Source organism: Rattus norvegicus, chromosome 8 (genome assembly GCF_036323735.1).
Source record: "Rattus norvegicus strain BN/NHsdMcwi chromosome 8, GRCr8, whole genome shotgun sequence".
Taxonomy (NCBI): domain Eukaryota; kingdom Metazoa; phylum Chordata; class Mammalia; order Rodentia; family Muridae; genus Rattus; species Rattus norvegicus.
Window position 1 is genome coordinate 44,630,524 of NC_086026.1, and position 15,344 is coordinate 44,645,867.

Consider the following 15,344-nt stretch of genomic DNA (forward strand, 5'->3'; position numbering starts at 1 on the left):
GCAGAGTTAGTCTTCTCAAACAAAAAAACGAAGGCAAAAAAAAAAAAAAAAATCCACATCGCCTCATAGTCCAGTGAGGGTCACCAATTTTGCCTGCACAGGCTCCAAACCGGCTAAATCTAACGTTATTTTTAGGAAGACTATTTGCCTGTACTAGCTTTCTTAAACGACTATGGTGGCCCATCACTCTAAGAAATGAGGCAGGAGATACTCAACCAAGATGCTCTCTTTCAGACACAAACAGCAAAGTAGACTTAATGGTGACTCATTTATAACCTCGGCCTAGGGAGGCTGAGGCATGGGAACTGCTTCAAGAAGCTGATCAGTCTGAACCAATGTGGGGGTAGAATATGAATGTATATATATTATACATGTTATCATATATATATATACACACACATATATATATACACACGTATATGATCCTTTCTAAACAAAAGTGATGAGTTAGGAAACACAATATTAGTTACTAGGCTAGACTTATGGTAGATGCTTGCCAGGCATGCAAAAGGCCCATAATAAAGTGTAAAATGTCAATTCTAAGGGAAAGGGCTTACATACACAAAATAAGGAAAAACTGAAATCATGTGGGGCTAGACAAGTGCACTGTCACTGAGCTGCACCTCACACTCCATGCAATCTGTCAAGTGAAACAACCTGGAAATGTTTATAAACTTAAACCATGACTTCAGTTTAGGACTCATGTGATGAAAACAAGCTGTTAGATTATTGCCAGTTCTTTGTAATTTCCTGTCTGTGTTCTGAAATCAACAAATACAAAGACCCATGAGGTTCCTCTCCTGGAAAAAACACAGTATCAAAGTCCTGACTTAGAGAGAGGGTGAGGGTGTAGGGGGTGTGTGTGTGTCCGTCCGTCCGTCCATCTGTGTCCCTGTACCAACTAGAGACCAAATGTAGGGAGATCAGTTCAGGTTCACACGGTTATATAAAGTTCAAAGACAACCTGGGCTAAATGAAACAGTCTCAAAAACATGTGTCTGAACAAATTAAAAGAAAACTGGCAAAAAGTAACTAAACAAATTGGGAGGGGGTAACTCATGGTAAAACTTCCTAAAAATAGTTACAAAGGAATAACAGTGTAAGACAGAAGTCATAACAATTGCCTGTAATCACAGCACTTTGAAGGGAGATGGAGAGGATCAGGTATTCAGAGCCACCCTTCCTGACGCTCCAAGTTTGAATCCAACCGAGGCTACACAAGACTCTCCTTACAGGAGGAAGGGATGCGTAAGAGATACCGTCTATTCCTTCCTGAGTATGAGAAATTCTTGGAAAACTGAAAGCCTACTGAAGATAAAAGGTAACATAAAATAATGCTTAATCCCAAAGACACCAATGACAGGACAGGAAAGTGACCTGACTTGCATCGTGGGAAGCCCAGAAGACTCAAATTGAAATGAGGACACCAGGCAATCTGAATATGGAGGTCAAAATGGGGCAGTCACAAGACTACCTATGAAGCAGAGATCGCTAAGCACTTACTGCTGTACAACCGAGGAAGAGCTCTTGCCCAGAGTTACTCTAAGGACTGAGAGAGTAAATAAATGATAGGTAAACTATAAAGGAGGCACGGTAAACGGTGTGGCTATCCTCCTCAAAATAGCAATTAAAGTTAAACATATGTACTGAGAGTTGAGCCCACATATGCTTGCCTTCCCTGCTTTACTCCAGAAAGGTGACAGCCTGGCTGGTATCCTGGAATAAGTGGACAGAAACCCTGAATCTTATGTACAAAAGAAAAAAAGAAATTGAACACCAATATCTTATGAAAGAAAAAGGAAATCTAACACCAATATCAACAACTTCTCAGTATGCCAACCCAGCCTAGTCATAGTATATTAAAATAATATAATTTAATATAATAATAATAAATAAGCACATTCTCCATAACCCTTTGGACCACCCAGTCTAAAAAAGCAGTCAGCCAAGAATTTGGAAAAGTCTTTAATTGGAAAGGCAGCAAAACAATGGAACAGTCAAAAGAGTTCTTAAGACTTTAGAAATATGAAGGCAGAAAAGAAAAATTTATTTGAAAATATGGTTGAAATTAAGAGATGTTGCCCACTGATAGAGTGCTTAGCTAGCATGCACAGGGCCCTAGGCTTAAACCTATGCGTTAATAGCTAAAAGGGGAAAGAGAGGGAAGAAGGAGTAGGAAGAAAGAGACAGGGAGGGAGGGACGGAGGGACGGAAAACAGCATGACCACAAATACAGCTAAGGAAATCTCCCAAAAAGTGGAAGAAAGAAAAGCAACTAAGAAACTTTTAGAAAACTCAGAAAGCCCCATTTATCATGGACTGGGGAGCTGATTCAACAGTAAAGACCAACAGCTGTTCTTCCAAAGTGTTCAATTCCCAGCACCCACACGGCAACTCATGACTGTTTATAACTCCAGTTCCAGGACTCTGATACCTTCCTTTGGATTCTGTGGGCACCAGGTACACACATGATACACACACATATATGCAGGTAAAATACCCAAACACACACACACACAAAAGTAAATATTTAAAGTGTCATACCATGTTGCCTAAAATGTAAAAGTTTTAATTAGCCTTATCAGAAAGAGATTGGAGAAATCTATATATAACTAGTGTTGTTTTTTTTTAAACTGAAAAATTTGACTATGCATACATGAAAATTTAGAGTACCCAGCACCACAATTAAAAAAAAAAAAAACAAAACAAAGAGATCTGGGGCAAAGAACACACAAATACTCATCAAAATAACTGCCATTTCTCAACATTAAGAAAATGGGCCAGTGCCTTTATAATGTAAATAGCGCCAGTCTGGAGTGCTATACCCAGCTGTGCATTAAATATGATATAGAAGAGCTGCAGAAATGTATCCCCTCTACATATAAGGTACTAAGAAATGGCAAATCACTGAAAATGGCAAAGATCAACAAATACAACAGTGAAATAATACAATTCAACAAACTTGAGTTATTTCAAGCTGAAAAAGCAAAGACATTCTTAAAATTAACCCAATATAATTAGGTATGGTGGCATATAGCTTAATACCAGCATTTGGCAAACAGAGGCAGGTGAATCAGGAGTTCAAAGCCAGCCCTAGCTACAAAAGATACTGTTTCAAACACCCAAAGTTGTTCAATGAATGTGTTCGATCAGTAAGAGAAAATAGGCACAAATGAGGGAGAACTAGCTAGAGTGGTAAAGGAGTAGGAGAGAGAACAAATACCAAAAAAATTAAAGTATTTCCTTTAGAAAATTATATAGGAAAAATAGTAACTAACTAGCTGTAGTAGCCCACAACTGGGAGGTAGAAGCAGGAAGATCAAGAGTCCAAAGCCAGCCTCATCTATATCTTGAGTTCAGAGCTGCTGGCCTGAGCTACATGGAACTATCTTTAAAAAAAAAAAAAAAAAGTGGGGTTGGGGATTTAGCTCAGTGGTAGAGCGCTTGCCTAGGAAGCGCAAGGCCCTGGGTTCGGTCCCCAGCTCCGAAAAAAAGAACAAAAAAAAAAAAAAGTAACACATCTTAACTAAGAATAGCCAGAAGGTAAAATAATTAGAACTGTAATAGATAATAGTAAAAATGGTGTCACAAAACATAAGGCAGTGGTATTCAACCTTCCTGATGCTGCAACTCTTTAATACAGTTCCTCATGTTATGGTGATGTCCCATCCACAAAATTACTTATATTGTTACTACCTAACTAAAATTTTGCTGTTATGAATTGCAATATAAATATTTTTGGAGATGGAGGTTTGCCAAAGAGGACATGACCCACACTGTTGAGAACCACGGATTAAAAAAAAAAAATCAATGTTACCTCAAACTAAAACACCAAAACATAACAAAGCAAGTTACTAATGATCAGGCAGGAGGCACAATGCGAGGTTCACCAGAGCTGGAAGCAGAGTCTGGGGAATGTGTGGGTAGGTGTGTGGGTGGGCGTGTATGTGAAATTGTTTTTGAGATGGATTTAACACTATGAGGACTATACCTGAAAATGAAATCAACTTAAAAAAAGAAATCTGTGTAGACTAGAAAGTATCAAGATCCCAGGAGTCAAAGTGATATGAAAAAGGGGTGCCCCATTTATACTATAGGTTAGAGCTTACTAATAACCTATAATGTTAATCATATTGATAAGTCTCAGGTTAACCTTTCCCACTAGGCAGGAGTTCTGCATATAAATCAAGTAATGTATTTACATATAGGATATCAAATCATCTGTTAAATCTAAATTCCAACCACAGTTAAAATACACAGTACATAAACTGTTTGAAGGAGAAGCCCTTAGGTGTACAAGTACACCTAAGCATATATGTATTGAGTACCACTGTTGACTATCTCAAAGCCATACAATTCCTCCTGTTTTCTTAAATAGAAACACTATAATTATCTTAAGGTGGTTTATATACATCAGTGGTTATGTCCTATGTTGTAAAATGCATCAAATATCCTATTGTATAGAACAGAAAGCTATTTATCCTGACACAAAATATCTATGGGATCTCTGTGCTCTGAAGTTAAATGTTTTTAAAGTCTCTTTTTTGCAGGCAGACTGGCAATGGTCTCAAGGTACCTGCTAGTACCAAAACTTCCCACTTTCTATGTATATATTTAGCAAGGGATTCAAAACCAAGTAATGAAGTCTCAAGTGGTATATGAACACAGCAGACTGACACTAAGAAAAACAGAAGTTCACGGTGGATAACCCTAAGAGATTTAGTGCAGTCTAAAGGAAATGAGCAAAGAGCCATTTACTGTGTTTTAGGTTTAAATACCAAATACCTAAATTCCATATAGGTACACATAATTACATCTGATTCCAGAAACATCTACTGATCATCAACCTGATGTTGGAGGAGTGTCTTCCTCTAAGAATGATATGTTTCACTCAGTCTTAAGAACTACTGAATTAGTTTGGTTCACATTTCTGCTTAGAAAAAGAATAACTGTCATTAGTTTGAAAGGATACTGGCGAGATCGGGAATACTCAGCAATTTTCTGTCCTTATAAAGCCAAAGAACTTCTAAAGAAATAGACAATAAGAACATAGACATAATAGCAAGAAAGCTGTCTTTCTTGCGCAGAAACAGCACTCCTCTGGTCCCAGAAACATTTATTCATTTGATATAAATTTATTAAGCACCCATATATGGGAATCGTTGTCCTGGGTGCTAAAAAACAAAAAAGTGTGATAAAGTTGTTTATATTTGTAGAACCAGAGCTAGTCCTTGAGTTTGCTGACAGGAGAGAAAGAATGCTCCCATTTGGTTCATTTGGGGACCTAGAGCATGGATTTGGTCTTCCATCCGTTCACTTCTGTGATCCTCATATCAGCCAATTTAAGTCAAAACAAATAAGGCACATTTAAAAAAAATACCCACCCCCCCCCCTTTTAAGTGACCAAAGTAAAGCCTTAACATTTCATTTGGTAACCTGCTCAGAATTATAAAAATCATTTCACTTGGCCCAGCCCATACTGTCCAGGGCAAAACTTCCAGACAATTCTAATCCCATCCGGCTGTTCTTATAAACTGCATATAAAAAAAAATCTTCAGCGTCCTCAACAAGACGCGCTCAGTGCGAAGCATATCAGGGCACAATGCGATATTTATGTCCTTGACAAGCCTCGATTATCCAGGTCCTTTACCTGCAACATAAAGACATCACTTTAGCAAAAGGTCGACTTTGGAAAGATCTACAAGTTCCACTGTAAGCAGAAAGGACTACCCTAGACTCTACTGCCTGTTTGCATGTGAATAAATAAGCCTGCCTACTGTCAATCCAGGCTTTTAGGGTACTTCTAAGAACCAGTATAGATGAACTTTGACATTGACCAAAAAACTCATTTTGGTAGGTCATTTTTTTTTCCTCACTGTTATTTGAGATGGGGTTTTGCTATGTAGCCTAGGCTGGCCTCATACTAAATCCCCCTGCCTTTACTTCTCTAGGTATGTATGTCGTATCTGGTTCAATATTTTCTCATATAAGAGATGTTGCATACTCCTACATGACATCGTGTGATTAGGTATCAAAAATTAGCAAAAAGAAAATATAGTTCAGGATTGGAGAGATGGCTCAGCGGTTAAGAGCACTGACTACTCTCCCAGAGGTCCTGTATTCAATTCCCAGCAACCACATGGTGGCTCACAACCATCTGTAATGGAATCTGATGCTCTCTTCTAGTGTGTCTGAAGACAGCTACAGGTTACTCATATAAATAAATAAATCTTTTTTAAAAAAAAAAAGTAGTTCAAAAACACAAACACAAGCATTTACCCTACTGCCCAAGCTATTCCAATCCCTACCTGGAACAGTACTGCAACAAGTAGAGTGGCCACATCTATAACACTAACACACCAAAGGCTAAAGAAATGGGAGCATTTAAAGCCAACCTGGGGTACACAGTAATTTTAATGCCAACCTTGATGGCAGCCTGAGACTTTATCCCCAAAACTATAAAAATGGGACTAGCTAGTCGACAAAATGGTTCAGTGAATAAGGGCACTTAATTTTGATCTCCAGAACCCATAACAATGAAAGAATTGAACCCTACAAGCTGTACGCTGACCTCATACATGGTATATATTTGTATGCCTCCCCCTATATAAAAATGTAGTAAAAAAAAAAAGTTTTTAAAGAAAAAGAAATGTTGCTATAACCACCAACTAGGATGTCTCCTCTCTACGAATAACCAAAAAATATAATTAGTTAGCACTTCGGTCTGGCTAGATGGCTTAGCAGATGAAAATGCCGCATAGGTCTGATGACTTGAATTCAATCTCTGGAGCCTATATAAAGCTAAAGAGAATCAAATCCACAAAGTTGAAAATACACACTCACACACACACACAAACACACAACACACACACAAATAGATAACACTTCAAGTGACTTATAAGCTACTTTAAAACCAGGTGGCATTCATTAAAAATGTCCCTATTTGGAAAATTGATTTACTAGAACAAACCTGTAAGAACAAGAGCAGCTTCTGAGAAATGCAGCATCTCCTTACCTTGTATATCCTGACCAGCCAATGTTCTGTGGTATATGCTTCCTCCAGGACATCAAGCTCAAAGTCTTTATTACCAATCTCAGCATTTCGAACACGGTCAAAGCCTGGTGGACGCTCTAAAACCACAGGAGAGAAACCTATTATACAAGTGGATTTCCTAAAGAAATGGAAGCTGCACGTCATCCACTGCATTGACTGCTATTTCTCAGCCTGCACTCGGACTAGAGTCTGCAAGAAAGAGCATCAGATAGAAACAGCAAATCAAGTGCTTCCCTACTTGAGTCCTGTCCAGTGTAATGCTTGGCAGAGTCCATGTAGATTGTCTTCTAAGTCTAAGATGACTTTCAAGGCTCTCTACTCCTAAGAACTGTCATCCAGAAATCTAACACTAGTAACCCTTCCATGGACCATGAATCCAAGACTTGTTTTCCCTGATGCGAAACAAAACTGAAACACAGAATTTAACTTAACCAAATCCTTCTCAATGCATTCATATATATGTTTTAAAGCACAGAACCTAAAGGCAGACTGATTTTGAATCCTAATTATCACATGATATTAGCTAGTTCAGCAACCTGTGGGCTCAACTTCCTCATATATAAAACGACATTAACATTAGTTAAAATTATCTTCTGGGTAAAAGTCCTGGAAAGAATAGGAATTCAAAGCCCATACCTAAACATAGTAAAAGCCATATACAGCAAACCAGTTGCTAACATTAAACTAAATGGAGAGAAACTTGAAGCAATCCCACTAAAATCAGGGACTAGACAAGGCTGCCCACTCTCTCCCTACTTATTCAATATAGTTCTTGAAGTTCTAGCCAGAGCAATCAGACAACAAAAGGAGGTCAAGGGGATACAGATCAGAAAAGAAGAAGTCAAAATATCACTATTTGCAAATGATATGATAGTATATTTAAGTGATCCCAAAAGTTCCACCAGAGAACTACTAAAGCTGATAAACAACTTCAGCAAGGTGGCTGGGTATAAAATTAACTCAAATAAATCAGTAGCCTTCGTCTACACAAAAGAGAAACAAGCCGAGAAAGAAATTAGGGAAACGACACCCTTCATAATAGACCCAACACCCTTCATAATAGACCCAAATAATATAAAGTACCTCGGTGTGACTTTAACCAAGCAAGTAAAAGATCTGTACAATAAGAACTTCAAGACACTGAAGAAAGAAATTGAAGAAGACGTCATAAGATGGAAAGATCTCCCATGCTCATGGATTGGCAGGATTAATATAGTAAAAATGGCCATTTTACCAAAAGCGATCTACAGATTCAATGCAATCCCCATCAAAATATCAATCCAATTCTTCAAAGAGTTAGAAAGAACAATTTACAAATTCATCTGGAATAACAAAAAACCCAGGATAGCTAAAACTATCCTCAACAATAAAAGGACTTCAGGGGGAATCACTATCCCTGAACTCAAGCAGTATTACAGAGCAATAGTGATAAAAACTGCATGGTATTGGTACAGAGACAGACAGATAGACCAATGGAATAGAATTGAAGACCCAGAAATGAACCCACACACCTATGGTCACTTGATTTTTGACAAAGGAGCCAAAACCATCCAATGGAAAAAAGATAGCATTTTCAGCAAATGGTGCTGGTTCAACTGGAGGTCAACATGTAGAAGAATGCAGATCGATCCATGCTTATCACCCTGTACAAAGCTTAAGTCCAAGTGGATCAAGGACCTCCACATCAAACCAGACACACTCAAACTAATAGAAGAAAAACTAGGAAAGCATCTGGAACACATGGGCACTGGAAAAAATTTCCTGAACAAAACACCAATGGCTTATGCTCTAAGATCAAGAATCGACAAATGGGATCTCATAAAACTGCAAAGCTTCTGTAAGCCAAAGGACACTGTGGTTAGGACAAAATGGCAACCAACAGATTGGGAAAAGATCTTTACCAATCCTACAACAGATAGAGGCCTTATATCCAAAATATACAAAGAACTCAAGAAGTTAGACCGCAGGGAGACAAATAACCCTATTAAAAAAATGGGGATCAGAGCTAAACAAAGAATTCACAGCTGAGGAATGCCGAATGGCTGAGAAACACCTAAAGAAATGTTCAACATCTTTAGTCATAAGGGAAATGCAAATCAAAACAACCCTGAGATTTCACCTCAGACCAGTGAGAATGGCTAAGACCAAAAACTCAGGTGACAGCAAATGCTGGCGAGGATGCGGAGAAATAGGAACACTCCTCCATTGTTGGTGGGATTGCAGACTGGTACAACCATTCTGGAAATCAGTCTGGAGGTTCCTCAGAAAATTGGACATTGAACTGCCTGAGAATCCAGCTATACCACTCTTGGGCATATACCCAAAAGATGCCCCAACATATAAAAAAGACACGTGCTCCACTATGTTCATCGCAGCCTTATTTATAATAGCCAGAAGCTGGAAAGAACCCAGATGCCCTTCAACAGAGGAATGGATACAGAAAATGTGGTACATCTACACAATGGAATATTACTCAGCTATCAAAAACAACGACTTTATGAAATTCGTAGGCAAATGGTTGGAACTGGAAAACATCATCCTGAGTGAGCTAACCCAATCACAGAAAGACATACATGGTATGCACTCATTGATAAGTGGCTATTAGCCCAAATGCTTGAATTACCCTAGATGCCTAGAACAAATGAAACTCAAGACGGATGATCAAAATGTGAATGCTTCACTCCTTCTTTAAATGAGGAAAAAGAATACCCTTGGCAGGGAATAGAGCGGCAAAGATTAAAACAGACACAGAAGGAACACCCATTCAGAGCCTGCCCCACATGTGGCCCATGCATATACAGCCATCCAATTAGACAAGATGGATGAAGCAAAGAAGTGCAGGCCGACAGAAGCCGGATGTAGATCTCTCCCGAGAGACACAGCCAGAATACAGCAAACACAGAGGCGTATGCCAGCAGCAAAGCACTGAATTGAGAATAGGATCCCCGTTGAAGGAATCAGAGAAAGAACTGGAAGAGCGTGAAGGGGCTCGAGACCTCATATGTACAACAATGCCAAGCAACCAGAGCTTCCAGGGACTAAGCCACTACCTAAAGACTATACATGGACTGACCCTGGACTCTGACCTCATAGGTGGCAATGAATATCCTAGTAAGAGCACCAGTGGAAGGGGAAGCCCTGGGTCCTGCTAAGACTGAACCGCCAGTGAACTAGACTGTTGGGGGGAGGGCGGCAATGGGGGGAGGGTTGGGAGGGGAACACCCATAAGGAAGGGGAGGGGGGATGTTTGCCCAGAAACCGGGAAAGGGAATAACACTCGAAATGTATATAAGAAATACTCAAGTTAATAAAAAAAAAAAAAAAATATCTTCTGGGTTGCTGTGAGGATTAAATAATTTAAAAAGAGTAAGCACAGGGCCTGGAAAACACAGTATGTGTCAGCTATCACTATTGCTATTAGCATTATAAATCACACTCACTGGCTTCTGTGTAGACCTGCCCAAAGCGGTAGTAACACATTTTGTACATAAGGCAGTTGAGCAACACTGGTGAACCCTCACGGTCAACACGGAATTCCCCAGTTGGAGTATAGTAGTCATTCTCCTTGATGTGTCTTCCTGTCTCGGTGCTTCCTCCAATCCGGACCATCCACAGAAACTTGTTGATATCTAGAGAAAAAAGGAATGAACTGCTGCATGAGAAAGTCTGCTGCATCTAAGTAACTCACTAAAAATATCACTATTTCTAAAGAAATTTCCATCATACTTTCCCAATAAGGAATGCTATCATTTAACTGTAAAAACAGGAAATTATGTATAAGCAAAAAAGTTCCTAAAAATATAAAACTTTTATTAGAAATTGTTAATCACTGAAATTACATGCTTATTGGCCCAGTCTTAAGCCACACTGAAAGTATTCCTGGAAATTACATGGGGCTGAGCTATTGCAAGAAGCAGCCAGTAGCCACATATAATTAAATAAGCACACGAAGTATGATTCATTCCAACTGAGAAGTGCTGAAAGAATATAATACAAGGTGGAAACCAGGCACAGTGGTGACTGTCTATAATCCCAGCACTGGGAGGCTAAGAGTTTTTAGCATTCAAGGCAAGGCAAGCCTGGGCTACATAACATCGCACTTTTATATAAATGAATCTGTACTATGATCTAATATTTTATTTTAAGCCTTCATAAGTATTCAATAAAAAGTAAAACTGGAAGCCAAGTATAGTGGTGCACACTTTTAACCCTAGCACTTGGGAGACAGAGGCAGATGAACCTCTGTTGAAGTTTAAGGCTAGTCTAGTCCACACAGTGAGTTCCAGGCCAGACATCTCTATACATAGTGAGATCCCTTTTCTTTTTTTTTTTTTGGGGGGGGGTGGGGGGGTGGGGGAGGATTGAGAATACTGAAAACCCAATAAGATGTGTCCAAGAAGAAGTGAAACTTTTCATTTCAAAAATAAACATAAAACAAGTGTGTGTAAGACAATACTGACATCTTGCTCTATCACTTTCTGCCTTATTCCCTGGAGACAGGGTCTCACTGAACTCAGAGGTATGCCAGCAAGCCTGGGGCTCCTCCCATCCCCACCACAGTGAAAACAGTGAGGGCCTAAGTGACCAAACCAGGCTCTTTTACTTGGTTTCTGAGGATTTGAACTATGGCCCTCAGACTTACAGCAAGAACTTTGATTGGCTAAGCCATCTCCTCAACCACTTACAGGATTTCTAAAGAACAGTAATGTGAACTGGTGAGACAACCTTTGGGAGGGGTTTGAGGAGCTTGCTATGAAAGCCCTACAACCTATGTAAAGGTGGAAAGAGAAAATGGATGCTTCATATACCCAAAAGATGCTCCAACATATAACAACATATAAAAAGGACACACTATGTTCATAGTAGCCTTATTTATAATAGCCGGAAGCTGGAAACAACTTAAATGTCCCTTAACATAAGAATGGATACAGAAAAAGTGTTACATTTGCACAATGGAGTACTACACAGCTATTAGAAACAATGCTAGAAATGAAGCTCAAAGAAAAATGGGTGGAACTAGAAAATATCATCCTGAGTGAGGTAACCCAGACACAAAAGAACACACATGGTATATACTCACTGATAACTGGACATTAGCCCAAAAGTTCAGAATACCCACGATACAACTCACAGACCACATGAAATTAACAAGAAGGAAGACCAAGTGTGGATACTTCAGTTCTACTTAGAAGGGGTAACAAAATAATCACAGGAGGCAGAGGGAGTGAGGGACCTAGGAGGGAGAGAGGAGAAAGAGGGAAAAAGGGGAGCAGGTAGGGGGAGAGGGGTGGCAGCATCAGGTATGGGAAGAGACAGGAGAGACGTACAGAGCGTCAGAAAATTGAACAGAAATATGTAGTGGGGGATGGGGAACTGGGGGTAGCCACTAGAAAGTCTCAGATGCCAGGGAAGCAAGAGATTCCCAGGACCCAACGTGAATAACCTTAGCCACAATACCCAACAAAGTGGGACTAGAACCTGTAGACAGGCAGGGCCCCCAGTTGAGGGATGGGGTCATCCACCTATCTCAAAAAATTTAACCCAGAAGTGTATCTAAAGGAAATGCAGGGACAAAAAATGGAGCGGAGTCTGAAGGCCATCCAGAGACCATCCCACCTAGGAATCCATCCCATATGCAGATACCAAACCCCGATAGTATTGCTGATGCCAAGAGCGCTTGCTGACAGGAGCCTGGTATAGCTGTTCCCTGAGAGGCCAGCACTTGACTAATACAGATGTAGACACTCAAAGCCAACCATCGGACTGAGCATGGGAACCCCAATGTAAGAGTTAAGTGAAGGACTGAGGGAACTGAAGGGGTTTGCAACCCTATGGGAAGAATAGACCTATCAACTAACCAGACCACCCAGAGTTCCCAGGGACTAAACTACCAACCAAAGAGTACATATGGAGCTACCCATGGCTCCAGCTGCATATGTAGCAGAGGATAGCCTTATCTGGCATCAGTGGGAGGGGAGGCCCTTGGTCCTATGTAGGCTCAATGCCCCAGTGTAGAGAAATGCAAGGCAATGAGGCAGGAGTAGGTGGGGACCCTCATAAAGGCAAAGAGGAGGGAGAATGGGATGGGGGGATTTGTGGGAGACCAAGAAGCGGGACAACATTTGAAATGTAAATAAATAAAATAACCAATAAAAAGAAAAGATAAAAATGCATGTTACAAAGTTGTCCTCAGATGGTCATAGGTATGCTATAATACATGCATCTCCACACGTCACACAAATTAACACATAAATATAACACTGTATCAGTACATTTAATGGAGACTACTTTTGTTATACATGCAACAATTTGTTTGCTTTTTTAAGACAATCTCATTATGTAGCCCAGGCTGATCTCAAACTCTGTATGTTGTTGAGGCTGACTCTGAACTCCTGATCCTCTTGCTTCAACTCCTAAATGCTGGGATTCCAGGTAAGCACACCAGTGCCTAGCCTGTTTTTATTAATAATTCAGAGTAAGCAGAAAGATATTTTCAGTTAAGCTCTGGACAGTAAACAAAGTATATCTTAAGGTTTATTTTCAAGACACTTTTAAAATTCATCAACAGATGGGGTATTTGAAATGCAAACAAAAGTTATTAATTCCCAACCTTCAGCTTTGCCACATCTATCTGCTGTGGTAAACACAAAAGAACACACATGGTATATACTCACTGATAACTGGACATTAGCCCAAAATGTTACCAAACACTCAAAGGCCAAATTAAATTAAATCATCTTACTGTAAGCAATATAATCTATGGGGCACCTTCACAAACAGTGAGAAGACTGTAAAAAAATTAAATAAAAATCTGGCAGCAGGGGTATAGTAACTCCACAAAGAGGATGCAATTTCATATATAACAGACTAGAAAAAAGTAAGCAACGGCTGTTGTGTGGTGGTGCATGGCTTAATACCAGCATTTGGGAGGCAGAGGCAGGTGCCTCAAACTCTATGAATTTGAGGATAGCTAGTAGCCAGCCAGTTTACACAGTGAGATCCTATGAGTTCTTTGTCTGTTGGTTTGTTTTTGAGACAGGGTCTCTCTCATAGTCTTGGCTTTCCCGGATCTCACTATGTGCTAGGATTAAATGCAAGCATTACCAAACTCAGTCATCCTACCCTCACTACACAGCAAGTCCCCATCTAGAACTGTTTAAAAAACAAAATCTGATGGCTGCAGTCAGAAAGTGCTTGCCACAAAAATATGCGCACCTGAATTCGATGCCCAGCACCCCTATAAAAGCTAGACGTGGTGGGACATACTTATAATTCCAATACTAGGATTTAGGACTCACACCCCAGCCAGTCTTGCTTAATTGGCAAGTCAACCTTGCAATTGCACACATGCACACAAATACAGAATAAAATTAAACAAAATATCTCTCTAATCAAGATCTCTTAACAAGTGTGTAGGCTAGTTTTGTTTTGGGGTCACTTGTTTTGATTTTTGTTTTGTCAATTTGACATAAACTACAATCATTTGAATAAAAACACCCTTAATTGAGAAAATGTCTCCACCAGATTAGCCCATGGACAAGCAGGTGGTGCATTTTCTTGACTGATGATAGTTGTGGGGGGGGCCCCACTTCAGTGTAGGTAGGGCCACCCCTGGAATGGTTGGTCCAGGGTGCTACAAGAGAACAGACTGATCAGGGCACAAGAACCAAGCAAGCCTGTAAGCAACAACATTCCTCCATGGCTTCTGTATCAGCTCCTACCTCTGATCCTGACTAGAGTTCCTGCCCTAACTTTCCTGGATAAACAGAAAATCTTTTAAGATGAAATAAATGCTTTCTTCCCCAGGTTGCTTTTGATCAGAATGTTTTATCACAGCAACAGAAACCATAACTGAGACTCTAAGCAGTATTTCTTTTCATGCTAAGTTACTAAGAGTAATTGCTCATTTCCTAATTTCATAAAGATTTTCTAAAATGTTACAAATAATGACACTTTTATGCCAACATCAAATATATTCTACTCAGTTGACAGTAGTTACTTACACTGATTAGTGAGAAGACTTCAAGAAACTACATTTGTTGGTTCTTTTCAACAGATAAGTTCTTGCTATATATATAGCCCAAGGTAGATCCAAACTAGTGACCCTCCTGCCCACTAAGAGTGGAGATACAGACGTGTACTATCACATCCTATAGAACTATCCTACTAAACACACACACACACACACACACACACACACACACACACACACACAAATAAGCAGATCTGTATACATACAAATATATATTTTATATAGTACATAATTTCATTTATGTGTGTGTATATAAGA

The 15,344-nt window shown here is 39.6% G+C and overlaps 1 protein-coding gene across 1 annotated transcript in view; it reads right to left on the bottom strand.

Annotated features, from left to right (window-relative positions):
* Window positions 1-1,949: 1,949 nt before the first annotated feature.
* The window catches only part of Stt3a (STT3 oligosaccharyltransferase complex catalytic subunit A), a 39,488-nt gene continuing 26,093 nt past the window's right edge, over window positions 1,950-15,344 (bottom strand). The window contains 3 exon segments of the mRNA NM_001134749.2: window positions 1,950-5,650; window positions 7,016-7,131; window positions 10,495-10,683. Coding sequence (NP_001128221.1) covers window positions 5,612-5,650; window positions 7,016-7,131; window positions 10,495-10,683 — 344 coding nt within the window. The 3' untranslated portion in view covers window positions 1,950-5,611.